The following is a 14,594-nucleotide window of genomic DNA, read 5'->3' on the forward strand; positions in this document are numbered from 1 at the left end:
TAAGGCATTATAACATTACAATGTTGTTTTTCCTGGCAATACTCAGTCCTGCTGAATTAACACCTCATAACTGAATTACGAACAAAGACTTGATATCAAGTTATAGAGAAGAAAGTTTTTGAACATTCTGATGTTAATTATTTAACACTGTCAAAACTGACTTACTGTCAGATATAGCCGATCCGACTTGCGCTGAAGAAATCGTCATCTTCCACATGTGAAGTGTTGACAAGCCTTCCAACGACTTCTCAAGCCCAACAAGAAAGAAGTTTTCCTCAAATGAGCCGGTATTGCGCAAGTCAACTATTGGGTCAATATTGTTATCTCCCCTGATACTGCTTTTTCCAGTCACAAGGGGCTCTTGAAACACGTGCAGTAGTTGTGTACATTGCCACATCTATTGAATAACAAGAGGACCATGATGGTCCTGAATCGCTCACCTATCCCCACATGACCCAGTGTTGAACTGAGTATGACGTCGTTATTTCTATTATTTGACATAGTGAACTAGTTTTTGAGCACATGTGACCTAGATATCATCAAGATAAAAAATTCTGACCAACTTTCATGAAGATCCATTGAGAAATATGGCCTCTAGAGAGGTCACAAGGTTTTTCTATTTTTAGACCTACTGACCTAGTTTTTGACTCCACGTGACCCAGTTTCGAACTTGACCTAGATATCATCAAGGTGAACATTCTGACCAATATTCATGAAGATCTCATGGAAAATATGGCCTCAAGAGAGGTCCCAAGGTTTTTCTATTTTTAGATCTACTGACCTAGTTTTAAACCCCACGTGGCCCAGTTTCGAACTTGACCTAGATACCTTCAAGGTAAACATTCTGACCAATATTCATGAAGATCCATTGAAAAGGCCTCTAGAGAGGTCACAAGGTTTTTCTATATTTAGATCTACTGACCTAGTTCTTTACCCCACGTGACCCAGTTTTGAACTTGACCTAGATACCATCAAGGTGAACATGCTGACCAATTGTCATGAAGATCCATTGAGAAATATGGCCTCTAGAGAGGTCACAAGGTTTTTCTATTTTTAGACCTACTGACCTAGTTTTTGACCACATGTGACCCAGTTTCGAACTTGACCTAGATATCATCAAGGTGAACATTCTGACCAATATTCATGAAGATCTCGTGAAAAATATGGCCTCTAGAGAGGTCACAAGGTTTTTCTATTTTTAGACCTACTGACCTAGTTTTCGACAGCACGTGACCCAGTTTCGAACTTGACCTAGAATTTACCAAGATGAACATTCTGACCCATTTTCATAAACATCCCATGAAAACTGTGACCTCTAGAGAGGTCACAAGGAAAAGTTTACGCACACAGACGGATGGACGACAGACGCTTGGCGATCACAAAAGCTCACCTTGTCACTTCGTGACAGGTGAGCTAAAAAGTGTGATAACATAAGTAAAATACTGTAACTAAGTTGTTTGTACTTATTTTATTTATAGCTTAGTAAGTGGCTATTTCCCTGGATACAAATTCATGGCTACAAAATAAAAAGGAAAATCACTTGTTTACTGGAATATAATTTCAGGATTTTAACTCAACTATTAAGTCTGCCACTCATTAACGAGTTCATAGTACTGTTTATCATTTTAAAACCTACCTGCTGAGTATGAGTGAAAGCATCAAGTTCTATAATACAGCCTGGACGTGCTGAGGACTGGACGCTGACAACATTGAACAATTCTGACGGGGGTTCCTGTACCTCATAGCTGTATCCTGAACTTGTTGTGCTACAGAAACTCATAAACTGTAACAGAATACACTAATTTATTAAAAAATCTTTTTCTTTAAACAAAGGCATCACTTATCCTGCTATAGAATTTCATAAACTGATATGTTGAAAGAAATTTACAAATCTTGCTCTGTGAGCAGTCTGTTAATAGCCAGGTTTAAGCAGAAAGATACATTCATGTGGCATAGCAAAGTACTGTTTAATGAACTGGAGCAATGTTATCAACATTTGTTATACAGTATAATAACGCAAAATTAAGTTTGTTTGTATTAACTGTCAGTAAATAGTACAAGCTTACAGCTAAACACAGTTTAAATTTGTACTACCACTAACACAAGAGCGGTCGTTTAGACAGCAGACTTGGTTATTCAACAATTTCTAAGTGAAACAAAGGCCGTAACTTGGCAAAACTTCATCCAACTTTTCTTAGTAAAACAAGATCAACAAGACTGCCAGACTGTCACAAAATATGCCTGTCTAAATATTTAGTTATGTAAATTCAAGGGCGATAATCCAAGAGTGCCTGAGGCGATTTGGGTGGTTATCTAACTTGGCCGAGACATTATTCCCAAAAACATTGTCACCAAGTTTGGTGAAGATCGGATGAAAACTGTTCGACTTAGAGGGCAGACAAGGCTAAATTGGCAGTTCTTCGAGTAATTCAAGGGCCATAAGCTTAGAGTGCCTGTGGTGATTTAGGTGATTATCAAACTTGGCCGAGATATTATGCCCAAAAACCCTGTCAACAAGTCTGGTGAAGATTGGATGAAAACTGTTTGACTTAAGAGAGCAGACAAGGCTGAACTGGCAGTTTTTCGAGTAATTCAAGGGCCATAATCCAAGAGTGCCTGAGGTGATTTGGGTGGTTATCGAACTTGGCCGAGATATTATGCCCACAGTTTGGTGAAGATCGGATGAAAACTGTTCGACTTAGAGAGTGGACATGCTTTTGGACGCCATCACCTCACCTCATTATAGGGAACATTTATGTCAAGTAATTTCAAAATCCCTTATCAATAGCAGAGTTATGGATCGGACAAGAAACAGACCATGTTAACCTTTGACCTCTAAGTGTGACCTTGACCTTGGAGCTAGGGGTCTGGGTCTTGCGCATGACACGTCGTCTCATTATGGTGAACATTTATGCCAAGTTATTTCAAAATCCCTTTATGGATGGAAGAGTTACAGCCCGGACAAGAATTTACCAGACGCACGGACGCACTGACTCACGCATGCACGGACAGTGCGATTTTAATATGCCCACCGTCAAGGGCATAAAGTTTCAAACCTACCCTTCAAAGTGTAAATGGAATCTTACACAGATGTATCAACAGTATCTGCTTCGTCTATATATATTTACAATAATTTCCTACCTCACTGATATGACAGTAAAACATGTACCTCTTTTCTTGAGTTAACTTCAGTAAGAAGTGATCTAGCATCTATAACTGCTTGGTACAGTTTCAAACAGTCACCGTCTGAGGCTACAAACAAAGTGCTCGGAGAGTTGCTGTATGCTCCAAGGATAGTGCTGAAATTAAGAAAATATAGGGCTGTTGGGAAATAGTCAAAACTTTCAATGATTGAAGAATATATTGATCAATATATACACTGGAAGATAAAACAGTGATATATTTACTAAGAGTAAAACTCTAAGCTTACAAAACCTATTTTGCACTGGAAATCTCAGAGATGTAAGACTTATGAGAAAATCATACACAGTAAAACAGTTTCAAGTTATACATGGGAAAATATACAAACAGACACATTTTTCATTATCATTTTCTTAAACCAGAATTCTTCATAATTTCATTTTTTTTCCCCAATATCCATATCCTGAAACTGTATTGATGTACCTTAGTCCTGGCCATATTAACAACATATTAATATTAAAAGTGCAATGACTTTACAAAATTAAGTGAATGATTAAGGCAGTGGACAGTAATGACATTCCATAATTTCCATAAACTTACGTTATTTCAATATTCTTTTGTTGTTAGAGAAACCATTGCTCTTATGAGCTTCATTCAGCCAGAGAATGCCAAAATAACATAAGAGAGTATGAAATCCCATTAAAATTGCTGATTCTCACAGCCTTTTTTTTGTAAATTTGGGGAAGGGTACCAGGTCCCTTTTGGAGGGGAAATTTACGTCGCGAAATCATTGTTTGGAGGAATATATTTGCTGAAAAGTTGTTAAAATCAGGACTGAAAATCAAAACTAATTTCACTTTTTTTTGCATGGGGAATTTTTGGCCAAGGTGGGGAAAAAAGTATACTTTTTAGATTGGGGAATGGGGCCGAATTTCGGCCCTAAAATCAGCATAAAAAAAGGCCTGTCTCATTATGGGTGCATTACCTTAACATACTGGTCATACCTTAATGTCCAAACCATAGTTAATATTCCAATGTAGGTCTTTATGGCATGTTCTAATCTCTGGCCTGGCCTGGCCCGGCCTGGCCTGGCCTGGCCTGGCCCGATGAGCCCAATTTTCGACTGGGCCGGGCCAGGCCAGGCCAGGCCAGGCCAGATTTTATTGTACATAGAGAAATGAATGGCATGAAATCTAAATATACAATTACAATAGCAGGCAGTATTAACCTGCATTGTTTACTTGCTGCATGTCAAACAAAATGAGAAAACAGTCCCCTGGAGAATCATTAATTAGCCGTCATTCATCTTATTTGAAATACAGATTTGCACTGAAGAAAATGGTGTAACTAAATGATAACCACCCATTTTTTTCTGTGATCAAATTATTTAAAGTCAGCTTTAACACTTGGTTTTAAAACTAAGGGCTAATTTCATTGATAAGTTTACCTGCTGCAATATAACTGAATATTTGCATGCATCTCTTTGGGAATTGTAATTACAGGTTGTGTTCCTACTATCCTTAGCTGACCTTTTAACTGTTCAGTTGAACTTTTAATGTGTTTGGTTTAGTTAAGCTGATGTTCAATTTATGGAAGAGTAATAAAAATAATATTCATTGTGGGACCTCTAACTCATTGTCAGGGTGTTGGCATTTTAGATTATTGATATTTGTCTTGCACAAAAAAAATAATGGTGCATTGTGTTTATGTTATTTCTAAGTGATATATTTAATGCTAAAAGATGCTTTTGAGCCTGTTTCACAAAACTTTGTAGGATTTTTTTCCACATACTTAGATCAATATAAAAACAATCTTACAAAAATATTCAGTATATGTATAACCTAAACTACAAAATTTATATATCGCTTCCCCGCATCATACTATCCCAGATTCTAGAACGGAGGTAGCATTATTTTAGAAATTGAAAGTTGTTGTCCGTTAGTATTGACAGGTGCCACTCTTTATTTTACACCATATTTGTAACCTGAAAATATCTAAATTGACCAAAATAACATGCAAAGTTTACCAATGACACAGTGGCGTAGTGATAAGTTCTGCGACTTTCACACATGTTACCATGGGTTCGATTTCAATTCAGATTGTTTTCATTAAATCAATATAATGTCATTTTATTGATACTGGTTTTATTCTTACAACATTTTATGGTAATAACTTGTATGTAGAAGAATGTCAAATACTTGTGTATTTCTTTCAATAAATGAACAATAAATCACGATAAGTGACAATTTTCCTGCATTCTATTTAGTTTACAGAGGAAATTAAAAAAAAATGATAATGAAAATGGTCAAACAGGTCACGGTTTCGAACTTACAGTCACGAGATTGGTAGCTGAACATTTTGTCAGCACAACTTTATCTGCATGTACAACCTGGCAGTAAAGAAATATTTATTTATGTTTGGGCACCGATTTTTTTATGGAAGCATATGGAATATTCTTGAGTGCTAGTTCAATAATTTCGGACAATACTAAATAATCCTCAATAGACAAAATAATAAACTTAGTTAGCTTATTCATATTGGGGGAAAACCAAGCCACCAGTCAAGAGTCAATCGAGGTGGAGATCCCCTGATAATAGTCATAACAATTAATCAGGCATCACCTTTAAATTAGACGGAATAGTTATGTTAGCTACAGGCTTATTCCCAGGTGTATAATTTTACAAAGTGAGAGTTCAAAATGTATTTATATAATGTCTGAAATATCCAAACTTATTCCAAAAGTCAGATTTTAAAGATGCTATAAAAATCACTTTCACCTTTTACGAAATTGAAATCTATGGCCTGGCCTGGCCTGGCCCGGCTTAGTCGAAAATTGGGCTCATCGGGCCAGGCCAGGCCAGGCCAGGCCGGGCCAGGCCAGGCCAGAGATTAGAACATGCCGGTCTTTATCACATTGGTTCAAGTAAAATTATGCTGCTTCTTTCTAAGACAGCATCATTTATTTTACGTTTAATTATAATTATTGTGATGCAGTAACAGAAACAATGTACACTGGTATAATATGGTTAGAGCAGGGTCAGGCATTTCCGACTGGCGTGTCTGAGCCGAACATTCTTACATGATGTCATAACTTTTGTCAGCGACATTGCACAAAGTTCTAAACCGGCCAAAACAATTAAAATTGGAAGCCTCACTCGGTTTCTACATATTGATTTTACACACACGTTACAGTGACGCTTAAACTTCGACCCAGTAAGTATACCAGACACTGTTAATAAAAATTACTTAAAACGATAAGGTTGCGAACATCACGAGTTAAGGTTTTGTGTCTAAAGCATTTCTGTTTGTGGCTTTTATAAGTAGATAAACACATTTGTATACATTTTACTATGTTTTCACGGCTGTTGGAGATCAATGGACCACTTTAAATGACGTAATTTGTGTGTTCGGAAATACACTAATGAATTTTCACAGAGCGCCTTTTTCCGAACACAGTTTGTATTGTATTTAGTACTAGACCGAACGTTATGTTAACTGTCTTATAAAGTACATAGATCTATGTATGTCCAGTTGGCTGAAAAGTTACCCATACTCATCAAACTTACACACATTTATTTCGGCAAAGAAATAATATTTTCTCAAAAATTAGACCCCCAAAAATGCACCAGATGCCATCATTTTAAATTTTCCAGGGGAGAGCCCTCTCCAGGGGGTATCCCCTCCTTTAATTTTTAAACAAAAAAATGCACCAGAGGCCACCATTTCACACCTGCATCAGAATTTCTAGGAAAGAGATCTCGAGCTCCCTGATGCCCAATAATGAGGTGGTTACCCTCTCCAGTATCTCATAATTTAGATAAAAAAGGCACCAGAGGCGGCCATTCCAATTACCTGTATTATAAAAAAAACCTCAAGGGCGTGAACCCCTGGCCCCCTAAAATGACAAGAATAACCCTCCAGTACCTTAAAATTTAGTCCCAAACACGCACCAGAGGCAACAATTTCATACCTGACCCCTTCCCCCACCCTACTCCCTCAAGAACCTCAAAATTTACACCAGAAAATGCACCAGAGGCCACCTGTATTTCAAAACTTTGCAGGGGAGAACCCCCTGACCCCCTAAACTGACAGAAATATGCCCTCAAGTACCTCAAACCTAAGACCAAAAATGCACAAGAGACCTCCATTTCATATCCGTATAATAATCCTTAGGAGACCCCCTTGACATCCCCTCCCCAACAGTGGCTGACCTATTTCATCTTTGCGCTATGCACCTCCCCAATGACACCTTCATTCTAAACTTCTGCTCTTCCCCCCCCCCCCCCCCCCCCCCCCCACCCCAATCAAATATTTCTTGATCCGGCCTAGGGTCAAGGTATGTTAAGATCTGTTAAGATGAAAAACATGCTTTATGTACAAACATAAATAGGAAAAACGTAACTTGTGACCAATCAATGCAAGTATTGCACACTTGCTTGTTTTACTGCATTAGCCCGCCGACTCGCACACATGCATATGCACCTTGACTCATTTAAAGCAAAATAAATAAATTAATGTCTCTAGATGTACAACAATTATATTAAAACTGATAATTTGAGTAAAATACCTTTCTCCAGGAACTAACAGAATAGGCCCTAAAACCGTTCTTAACAGAAAAGGAAATCTTGACTGGCACAACACAAATTGCTGCTAACTAAATGGAAGAGGAAGACGCTGCTTTGTTTCTGTTTGGGGGTCTTTAATATTGAATGAAATCGTTCGCATTAGTTCTAATTAAGTCTAAAAATAATCAAATGAAACGTCAAAATAAAATAGATCTAGCTAATTGCTGTCAATGTTTTGAAAATAAAACGTTTTGTTGTCTAATTTCACCTTTTTTAAAAAATACACTCATGTTCGGAAATAGACCGTTAGTCTGGTCGGCTGACACTCCATGTTCGGAAATAGACACGAGCGGTCACCTTCTTTAATACATGTTTTCATAGTTATATAACGGTTACAATAAGGAGTATATTTCCGTATGTTAGATAAAGGTGAGCTATAAATAACTGCCTAGTTCGGCAATACCCTCTGTCATTCATCACTATGGAGAATCACGCTTAAGTGTTCGGAAATGCCCGACCCCGCTCTACATAACTAAATTACATTTTCATTTATCAAAGTGAAGGAAAGACAAACCTTGGTAGTAATGTTGGAACCCAAGCAACATTGCAGAAAGCTGATCGTTTTGTTGAATTAATCTTTGCTAGTTCTACAATACCACCAGACTTTGATAGCGGTCCCACAGGATCTACTCTCCAGAGAATAAGTTCACTGCAGTAAACAAATCCCGTTTTTCTTGCATCATTTTCATCAATGTCGTCATCCTCTATATCTAGACTGCTGTTATCAGCTGCTGATTTTGGAATGCTATGTTGCGAGGTTGTAATTAAGAGTGGAAGGGCTGGGTGACATGTTGCGGTATTTGTCCTAAATCTGTGTCCACATGCTCGCGATACATGTGCGACACTTACTACTGTTTTAAACTTCGACTCTTCTGCAAAACTGATTTGCCATTGGTTTAGGGAGCCATTGGAATGTTTTGAGATCATTAACACATTTGGAATCAACATATTGTCATTCTGACCAGGAGATGACTTCCCAGTCGCAGCAGACGACTGTTTAAATTTTAAGTCAATTTTATCTCCCTCTGATATTTTCATGGCAGACTTGATGTCCATTTTGCTGTAGTTGCAGTACATAAGCGGAGTACTTTCCATTGATCTTGCGTCAGGAATTGGGAAAGCTCGTGGGAGCCGAGACGAGAAGCTAATTTGGGCTTGCCGAAATGAGAATGGTGTATACTCATCCAACCAATCAATATGCCTGAAACATAAAGTTACACTCAATATCAATTAAAAACAAAGTGTACCCATAAAGGTTCCAATGACAACATAGTAATTACCATTAATTTTAACATATGAGTTAACCATCTTATTGTAAGATATAAAATAAGTCTACTAAATCAATTATTCAATGCAAGCGCAACATTAACATAACTTGCATCAGTGAATTTTTAGAAACAAGAGCTCTTTTTATACATTTTTTGAGGATATTACATGTCAGGGTCTCTTTTCATATTGAATTTATTGAAAAAGTTGAACAAAATAATAAAACACGAGGCTCTGCCGAGCATTTTATCGATTTTATTCGAGTTTACTAAATTCATTACGGAAAGACACAAATGTAGCATTCTTTTTATCATCTTTTTATCACTTGTTAGCTTTTCCTGATGAAATGTTAAAATAACTTCTTTCTTTACGTATTATGGACCAAGCCAATTCGACCAATGTCTCTTATACTTATTATACTTAAAACAAGGTCAACGTCAAAGCTTTATTACACTAGTGCAATACCAAAATTATGTAATGGCTTTATTTCACACCCGCGACATCAAACATGTAATGAATGTCCATCCTTGGCCGATGCAATATATTATATACTTTAGCTAATTCTGGAACATGTAATTTTCACTATACCATGGAACTGATGTACAACAATTGACAACAATGGCCAAATTAACCAGAAGAACTGTCTAGAACTTACCACACAAGAAAACTACCATCCACAGGGTGGATACTAAACAACATATCTGCATTTGTGTGCCAGTCCTTTAATAAACCTTCTATTTTCCTGTCTATACTGTCAAGTAGGGAACTCTGTAAAAACAAGGAAGTACAGACTGTGGTTACTAAGGAAATTTTGAGAACTGCATAAGATAGTCAAAACAAGAGGGCCATGATGGCCCTATATCGCTCACCTGTTATCACTGCACTTGAGGACAAGAAGGTCCTCAGAAAAAATATCTAAGTCCAAAGGACAGGAACAACAAAAGGAAGAAATTAAACCAAAAAGAAAAAAAGATTCTTACATGGTACAGATATGTCATAATACACCTAAAAATTGGAGGTACCATCCATGTTGTATCACAGAAAAGTGGTCTCGGTTTTTCCCTACGGCCAATAATAAAAAAGTTACTGAAAACAAGCTATTCATAGTAACGTAAAAGGAAATTAATTAAAAAAAAAAAATGATTGTAAGTTAACAAAAGAAGGATCTGCTAAATAAATCTGTTGACATAAATGAAATTTCAGATCATTATCTTCATTAGTTACGGAGATATACCCATTTTAATTTGAAATAAAGGGAGGTAATTTGACATAAATCAGTCCATAGTTATCTACCCTCATTGGCTCAGTCCAACTAATGACAATAATGAAATTTCAAATAAGTCCTATAAGTACTTACTGATATAAATCCATTTTGATTACAATCAGGGGAGGTAATCAGATATAAAATAACTCTGGAACCTACGAATGGATCCGATTTGTCATAGAATCCAAGATTTATTGTTGCTGAAGATATTTTGGAAGTTTGTATCAAATAAAACCATAAATGAAGTCTCTATATGGCTGCAAAAGCCAAAATAGCCAATTTTGGACCTTTAAGGGGCCGTAACTCTGGTACCCATGAAGGAATCTGGCCAGTTCAAGAAAGGAACCAAGATCTTGTAGTGATACAAGTTTTGTGCAAGTTTGGTTAAAATCAAATCATAGATGAAGCTGCTATTGTGCAGACAAGGTCAAATAGCTAATTTTGGCCCTTTCAGGGGCCATAACTCTGGAATCCATTAAGGGATCTGGCCGGTTCAAGAAAGAAACCGAGATCTTATGGTGACACAAGTTTTGTGCAAGTCTGATTAAATTCAAATCATAAATGAAGCTGCTATTGTGCAGACAAGGTCAAAATAGCTAATTCTGGCCCTTTCAGGGGCCATCACTCTGGAACCCATAATGGAATCTGGCCAGTTCAAGAAAGGAACCAAGATCATATGGTGATACAAGTTGTGTTCAAGTTTGGTTAAAAAAAAATCATAAATGAAACTGCTATTGTGCAGACAAGGTCAAAATAGCTAATTCTGGCCCTTTCAGAGGCCATAACTCTGGAACCCATAATGGAATCTGATCAGTTCAAGAAAGAAACCAAGATCTTATGGTGATGCAAGTTGTGTGCCAGTTTGGTAAAAATCAAATTATAAATAAAGCTGCTATTGTGCAGACAAGGTCAAAATAGCTAATTTTGGCCCTTTCATGGGCCATAACTCTGGAACCTGTAATGGGATCTGGCCAGTTCAAGAAAGGAACCAAGCTCTTATGGTGATACAAGTTGTGTGCAAGTTTGGTTAAAATAAAATCATAAATGAAACCACTATCGTGCAGACAAGAAATTGTTGACGCACGGACTGACGACGGACAACGGACGAAGGGTGATCACAAAAGCTCACCTTGTCACTATGTGATAGGTGAGCTAAAAATCTGTAACATCCTACTTTAGGCAAGAAGAAATGCTGTGAAATAATTTCATTTCTTTGGCTTAAGATAAAGCAGTTTCTGTCAAAACAGCTGTGACATGAGAAATGAATTCATGGTTTTCAAATCCTGATGACAAAATCAGTTAGTATTTTGTACATATGATGGAATGTAATTTTTTGAATCAATGAAATCTTAAAATCCATAAAAAATAGTCCCCCACTAATAATCATGTTTTATTTGCTTATTTTTCTAAGTATATTCTGAAGTTCTGAAAGACCAGGGTTTAATCAAATTCTATAATGTGAAAAATTCTTACAGAACTACCTTAACCAATTTGTCAGCATTTGGAACTGAACTTCTGTCCCACATAATCACGCATTTGGGCATCAGTGTAAAGTATGTGGCACAGAGGTATGCAGGTTGGATCACAATGCTAGGAAACTCATTTCAATTCAAGAATGGGACTGATATCTCAGTCAGTGTTTAGTGCTGGGTGATTACATAAACTGACACCCTTTCCAGTATATATCAGCTAAGTCTGAATGCTTGGGAGTGGTAAATGTAACATCTGCATTCAGTTGATCTGCAAGTAGGTTCTTCCCTCTTTTAACCTTTATCTTTAATAATTATCTGAATTCCATGAAATAGTAAAAAAAAAAAAAAGGCAAACTTGTAAAAACTGTGTCTAAAATCAATGCAAAGCAAGACTATTGCCTAGCAATGTATGTCCCCTGCTGGTAGTGGAAGGTGTTCCAGATATGTTCTCTGTTTGTACTATAATGGCTTGGAACCAGTAGCTCGATAAAATTTCACGTTCTTCCTTTATCATTTTCTCAGAAATTATTTGCCAAAAATGAAACTCACTCAACATAAACAAAAGCTCCTACTGCATCCGAGAATGTTAACTGCACCACAGTGACTAAAAAAAAATATGCGTTTCCTTGGGGCTAAAATGGGGTTACAGAATGTAGTCAACTAAAAGATGCTTTTGTAGAAAAGCGCATGTCTCCCCCAATGTATAGTAGTAATAGGCATAAAGTCAATAGGGGACAGGAGCAAAAGTCCAAGAGACACCAATCGCCTTGTAGTATGATCCCTGCTGGGTCAAGTGGTTCTCAAATTATTGATCGGAAATGGTTTTCCATGTTCAGGCCCCTGTGACCTTGACCTTTGATGGAGTGACCCAAAAAACAAAAGGGGCCGTCTACTCCGTAAGCCCTACCACCCTATGACGTTGAAGGTTCTCTGTCAAATCGTTCTCAAGTTATTGATTGGAAATGAAGTGTGACAGACGGCCTGACTGACAGGGCAAAAACAATATGTCTCCCCACTTTGTGATGTGAGATCAAAATAAGTAAGTTTTAAAGATATTGATACATTTCTTTATCTTTAATCTTTCAAACAAAGTATTTGAAAGATATCCTGTCAAAAAAAGCTACAAAAGCATTAGAAGTCAACTTGCTATAAATCTCAATTTCATCTTGTGAACAAGAGGGCCATGAAGGCCCTGTATTGCTCACCTGACCTATTGACCTAAAGATCAACAAGATTAACATTCTGACCAAGTTTCATTAAGATATGGTCATAAATGTGGCCTCTAAAGTGTTAACTAGCTATTCCTTTGATTTGACCCCGTGACCTAGTTTTTGACCCGACATGACCCAGATTCAAATTTGACCTTAAGATCATCAATATTAACATTCTGACCAAGTTTCATGAAGATACAGTCATAAATGCGGCCTCTACAGTGTTAACAAGCTTTTCCTTTGATTTGACCTGGTGACCTAGTTTTTGACCCCAGATAACCCAATATCTAACACAGCCAAGATTTTATTAAGGGAAACATTCTGACCAAGTTTCATTAAGATCGGGCCAAAAATGTGACCTCTAGAGTGTTAACAAGCTTTTCCTTTGATTTGACCTGGTGACCTAGTTTTTGACCCTAGATGACCCAATATCAAACTCGTCCAAGATTTTATTGAGAGTAACATTCTGACCAAGTTTCATTAAGATTGGGCCAAAATTGTGACCTCTAGAGTGTTAACAAGCTTTTCCTTTGATTTGATCAAGTGACCTAGTTTTTGACCCCAGATGACCCAATATCAAACTCGTCCAAGATTTTATTGAGGGTAACATTCTGACCAAGTTTCATAAAGATTGGGCCAAAATTGTGACTTCTAGAGTGTTAACAAGCTTTTCCTTTGATTTGACCTGGTGACCTAGTTTTTAATCCCAGATGACCCAATATCGAACTCGTCCAAGATTTTATTGAGGGTAACATTCTGACCAAGTTTCATTAAGATTGGGCCAAAAATGTGACCTCTAGAGTGTTAACAGTCAAATTGTTGACGTCGGACGGATGGACGACGGACGACGGACACAGGGTGATCACTAAAGCTCACCTTTGAGCACTTCGTGCTCAGGTGAGCTAACAAATACTTGATGATTCAAACAGATAAAGAGCAAAAACTGGAAGGGTCTTTTCACATGAAAAATGAAGCATGAAAGCCAATTCATTGTAAAATTAAGGTTACTCCATTATCAAGTTTTCATCACAAAGTAGAACAAAATGTAACAGACGTAATTTGAATTTTTTGGTATCAGCTCTTTATCATGGGAGCATATCCCAAAATATCTACAGCCTAAAATCACTAAATTTCATTGGCATTAAATTCTGTGGTTTTGTAAAAAAATATACTTTGGGGGGACATGAATTCATGAATTTCAGATTTTTAAGATAAGATAAAAAGAGAATTGCCTATTTGTCTGAATTTTGTTTTGTGGAGTAACGCAACCACAAAATCCACAGAATTAGTCCACTGCAAAACTTAATGATTTCACAGTACCGGTAGTTAATACCATGAAAGTAAAAGTGACTAATGTCATCAGTCTACATTAAATGTACAGAAATTCTTTCTTCCCCAGTATAACCTTGGCTATCTTTCATAAAATATGTATTTTCTTTTTTTGCCACAGCAATGTGGAAACAAAATAAACAGACCTGCATACTTTTCATCTATTTACCTATCATGTTTTATTAGAATCAAGGAAGTGCTCGAGTTTTTGCAGGATCCACTACTGTCATTATTCATTGCCACAGGAACCACATTTGTAATAAAACAGAATATATTTTGCCATAGC

General features: G+C 37.0%; 1 protein-coding gene across 7 annotated transcripts in view; it reads right to left on the reverse strand.

The window, feature by feature from the left end:
* The window catches only part of LOC123566068 (dmX-like protein 2), a 136,915-nt gene that overhangs the window by 78,817 nt on the left and 43,504 nt on the right, over window positions 1-14,594 (reverse strand). For all 7 annotated transcript variants that reach the window (XR_008372170.1, XM_053550199.1, XM_053550198.1 and 4 more), the window contains 5 exons: window positions 9,688-9,800; window positions 8,281-8,967; window positions 3,170-3,299; window positions 1,637-1,783; window positions 166-397 (listed from right to left, as the gene is read on the reverse strand). Coding sequence is in view for 6 of the 7 variants with exons in the window: in XM_053550199.1 (XP_053406174.1) it covers window positions 166-397; window positions 1,637-1,783; window positions 3,170-3,299; window positions 8,281-8,967; window positions 9,688-9,800 (1,309 nt within the window). In the remaining variant the exon portion in view is untranslated. The remainder of the gene's footprint in view (window positions 1-165; window positions 398-1,636; window positions 1,784-3,169; window positions 3,300-8,280; window positions 8,968-9,687; window positions 9,801-14,594) is intronic.

The sequence above is a fragment of the Mercenaria mercenaria genome, chromosome 8 (assembly GCF_021730395.1).
Source record: "Mercenaria mercenaria strain notata chromosome 8, MADL_Memer_1, whole genome shotgun sequence".
NCBI classification, from domain to species: domain Eukaryota; kingdom Metazoa; phylum Mollusca; class Bivalvia; order Venerida; family Veneridae; genus Mercenaria; species Mercenaria mercenaria.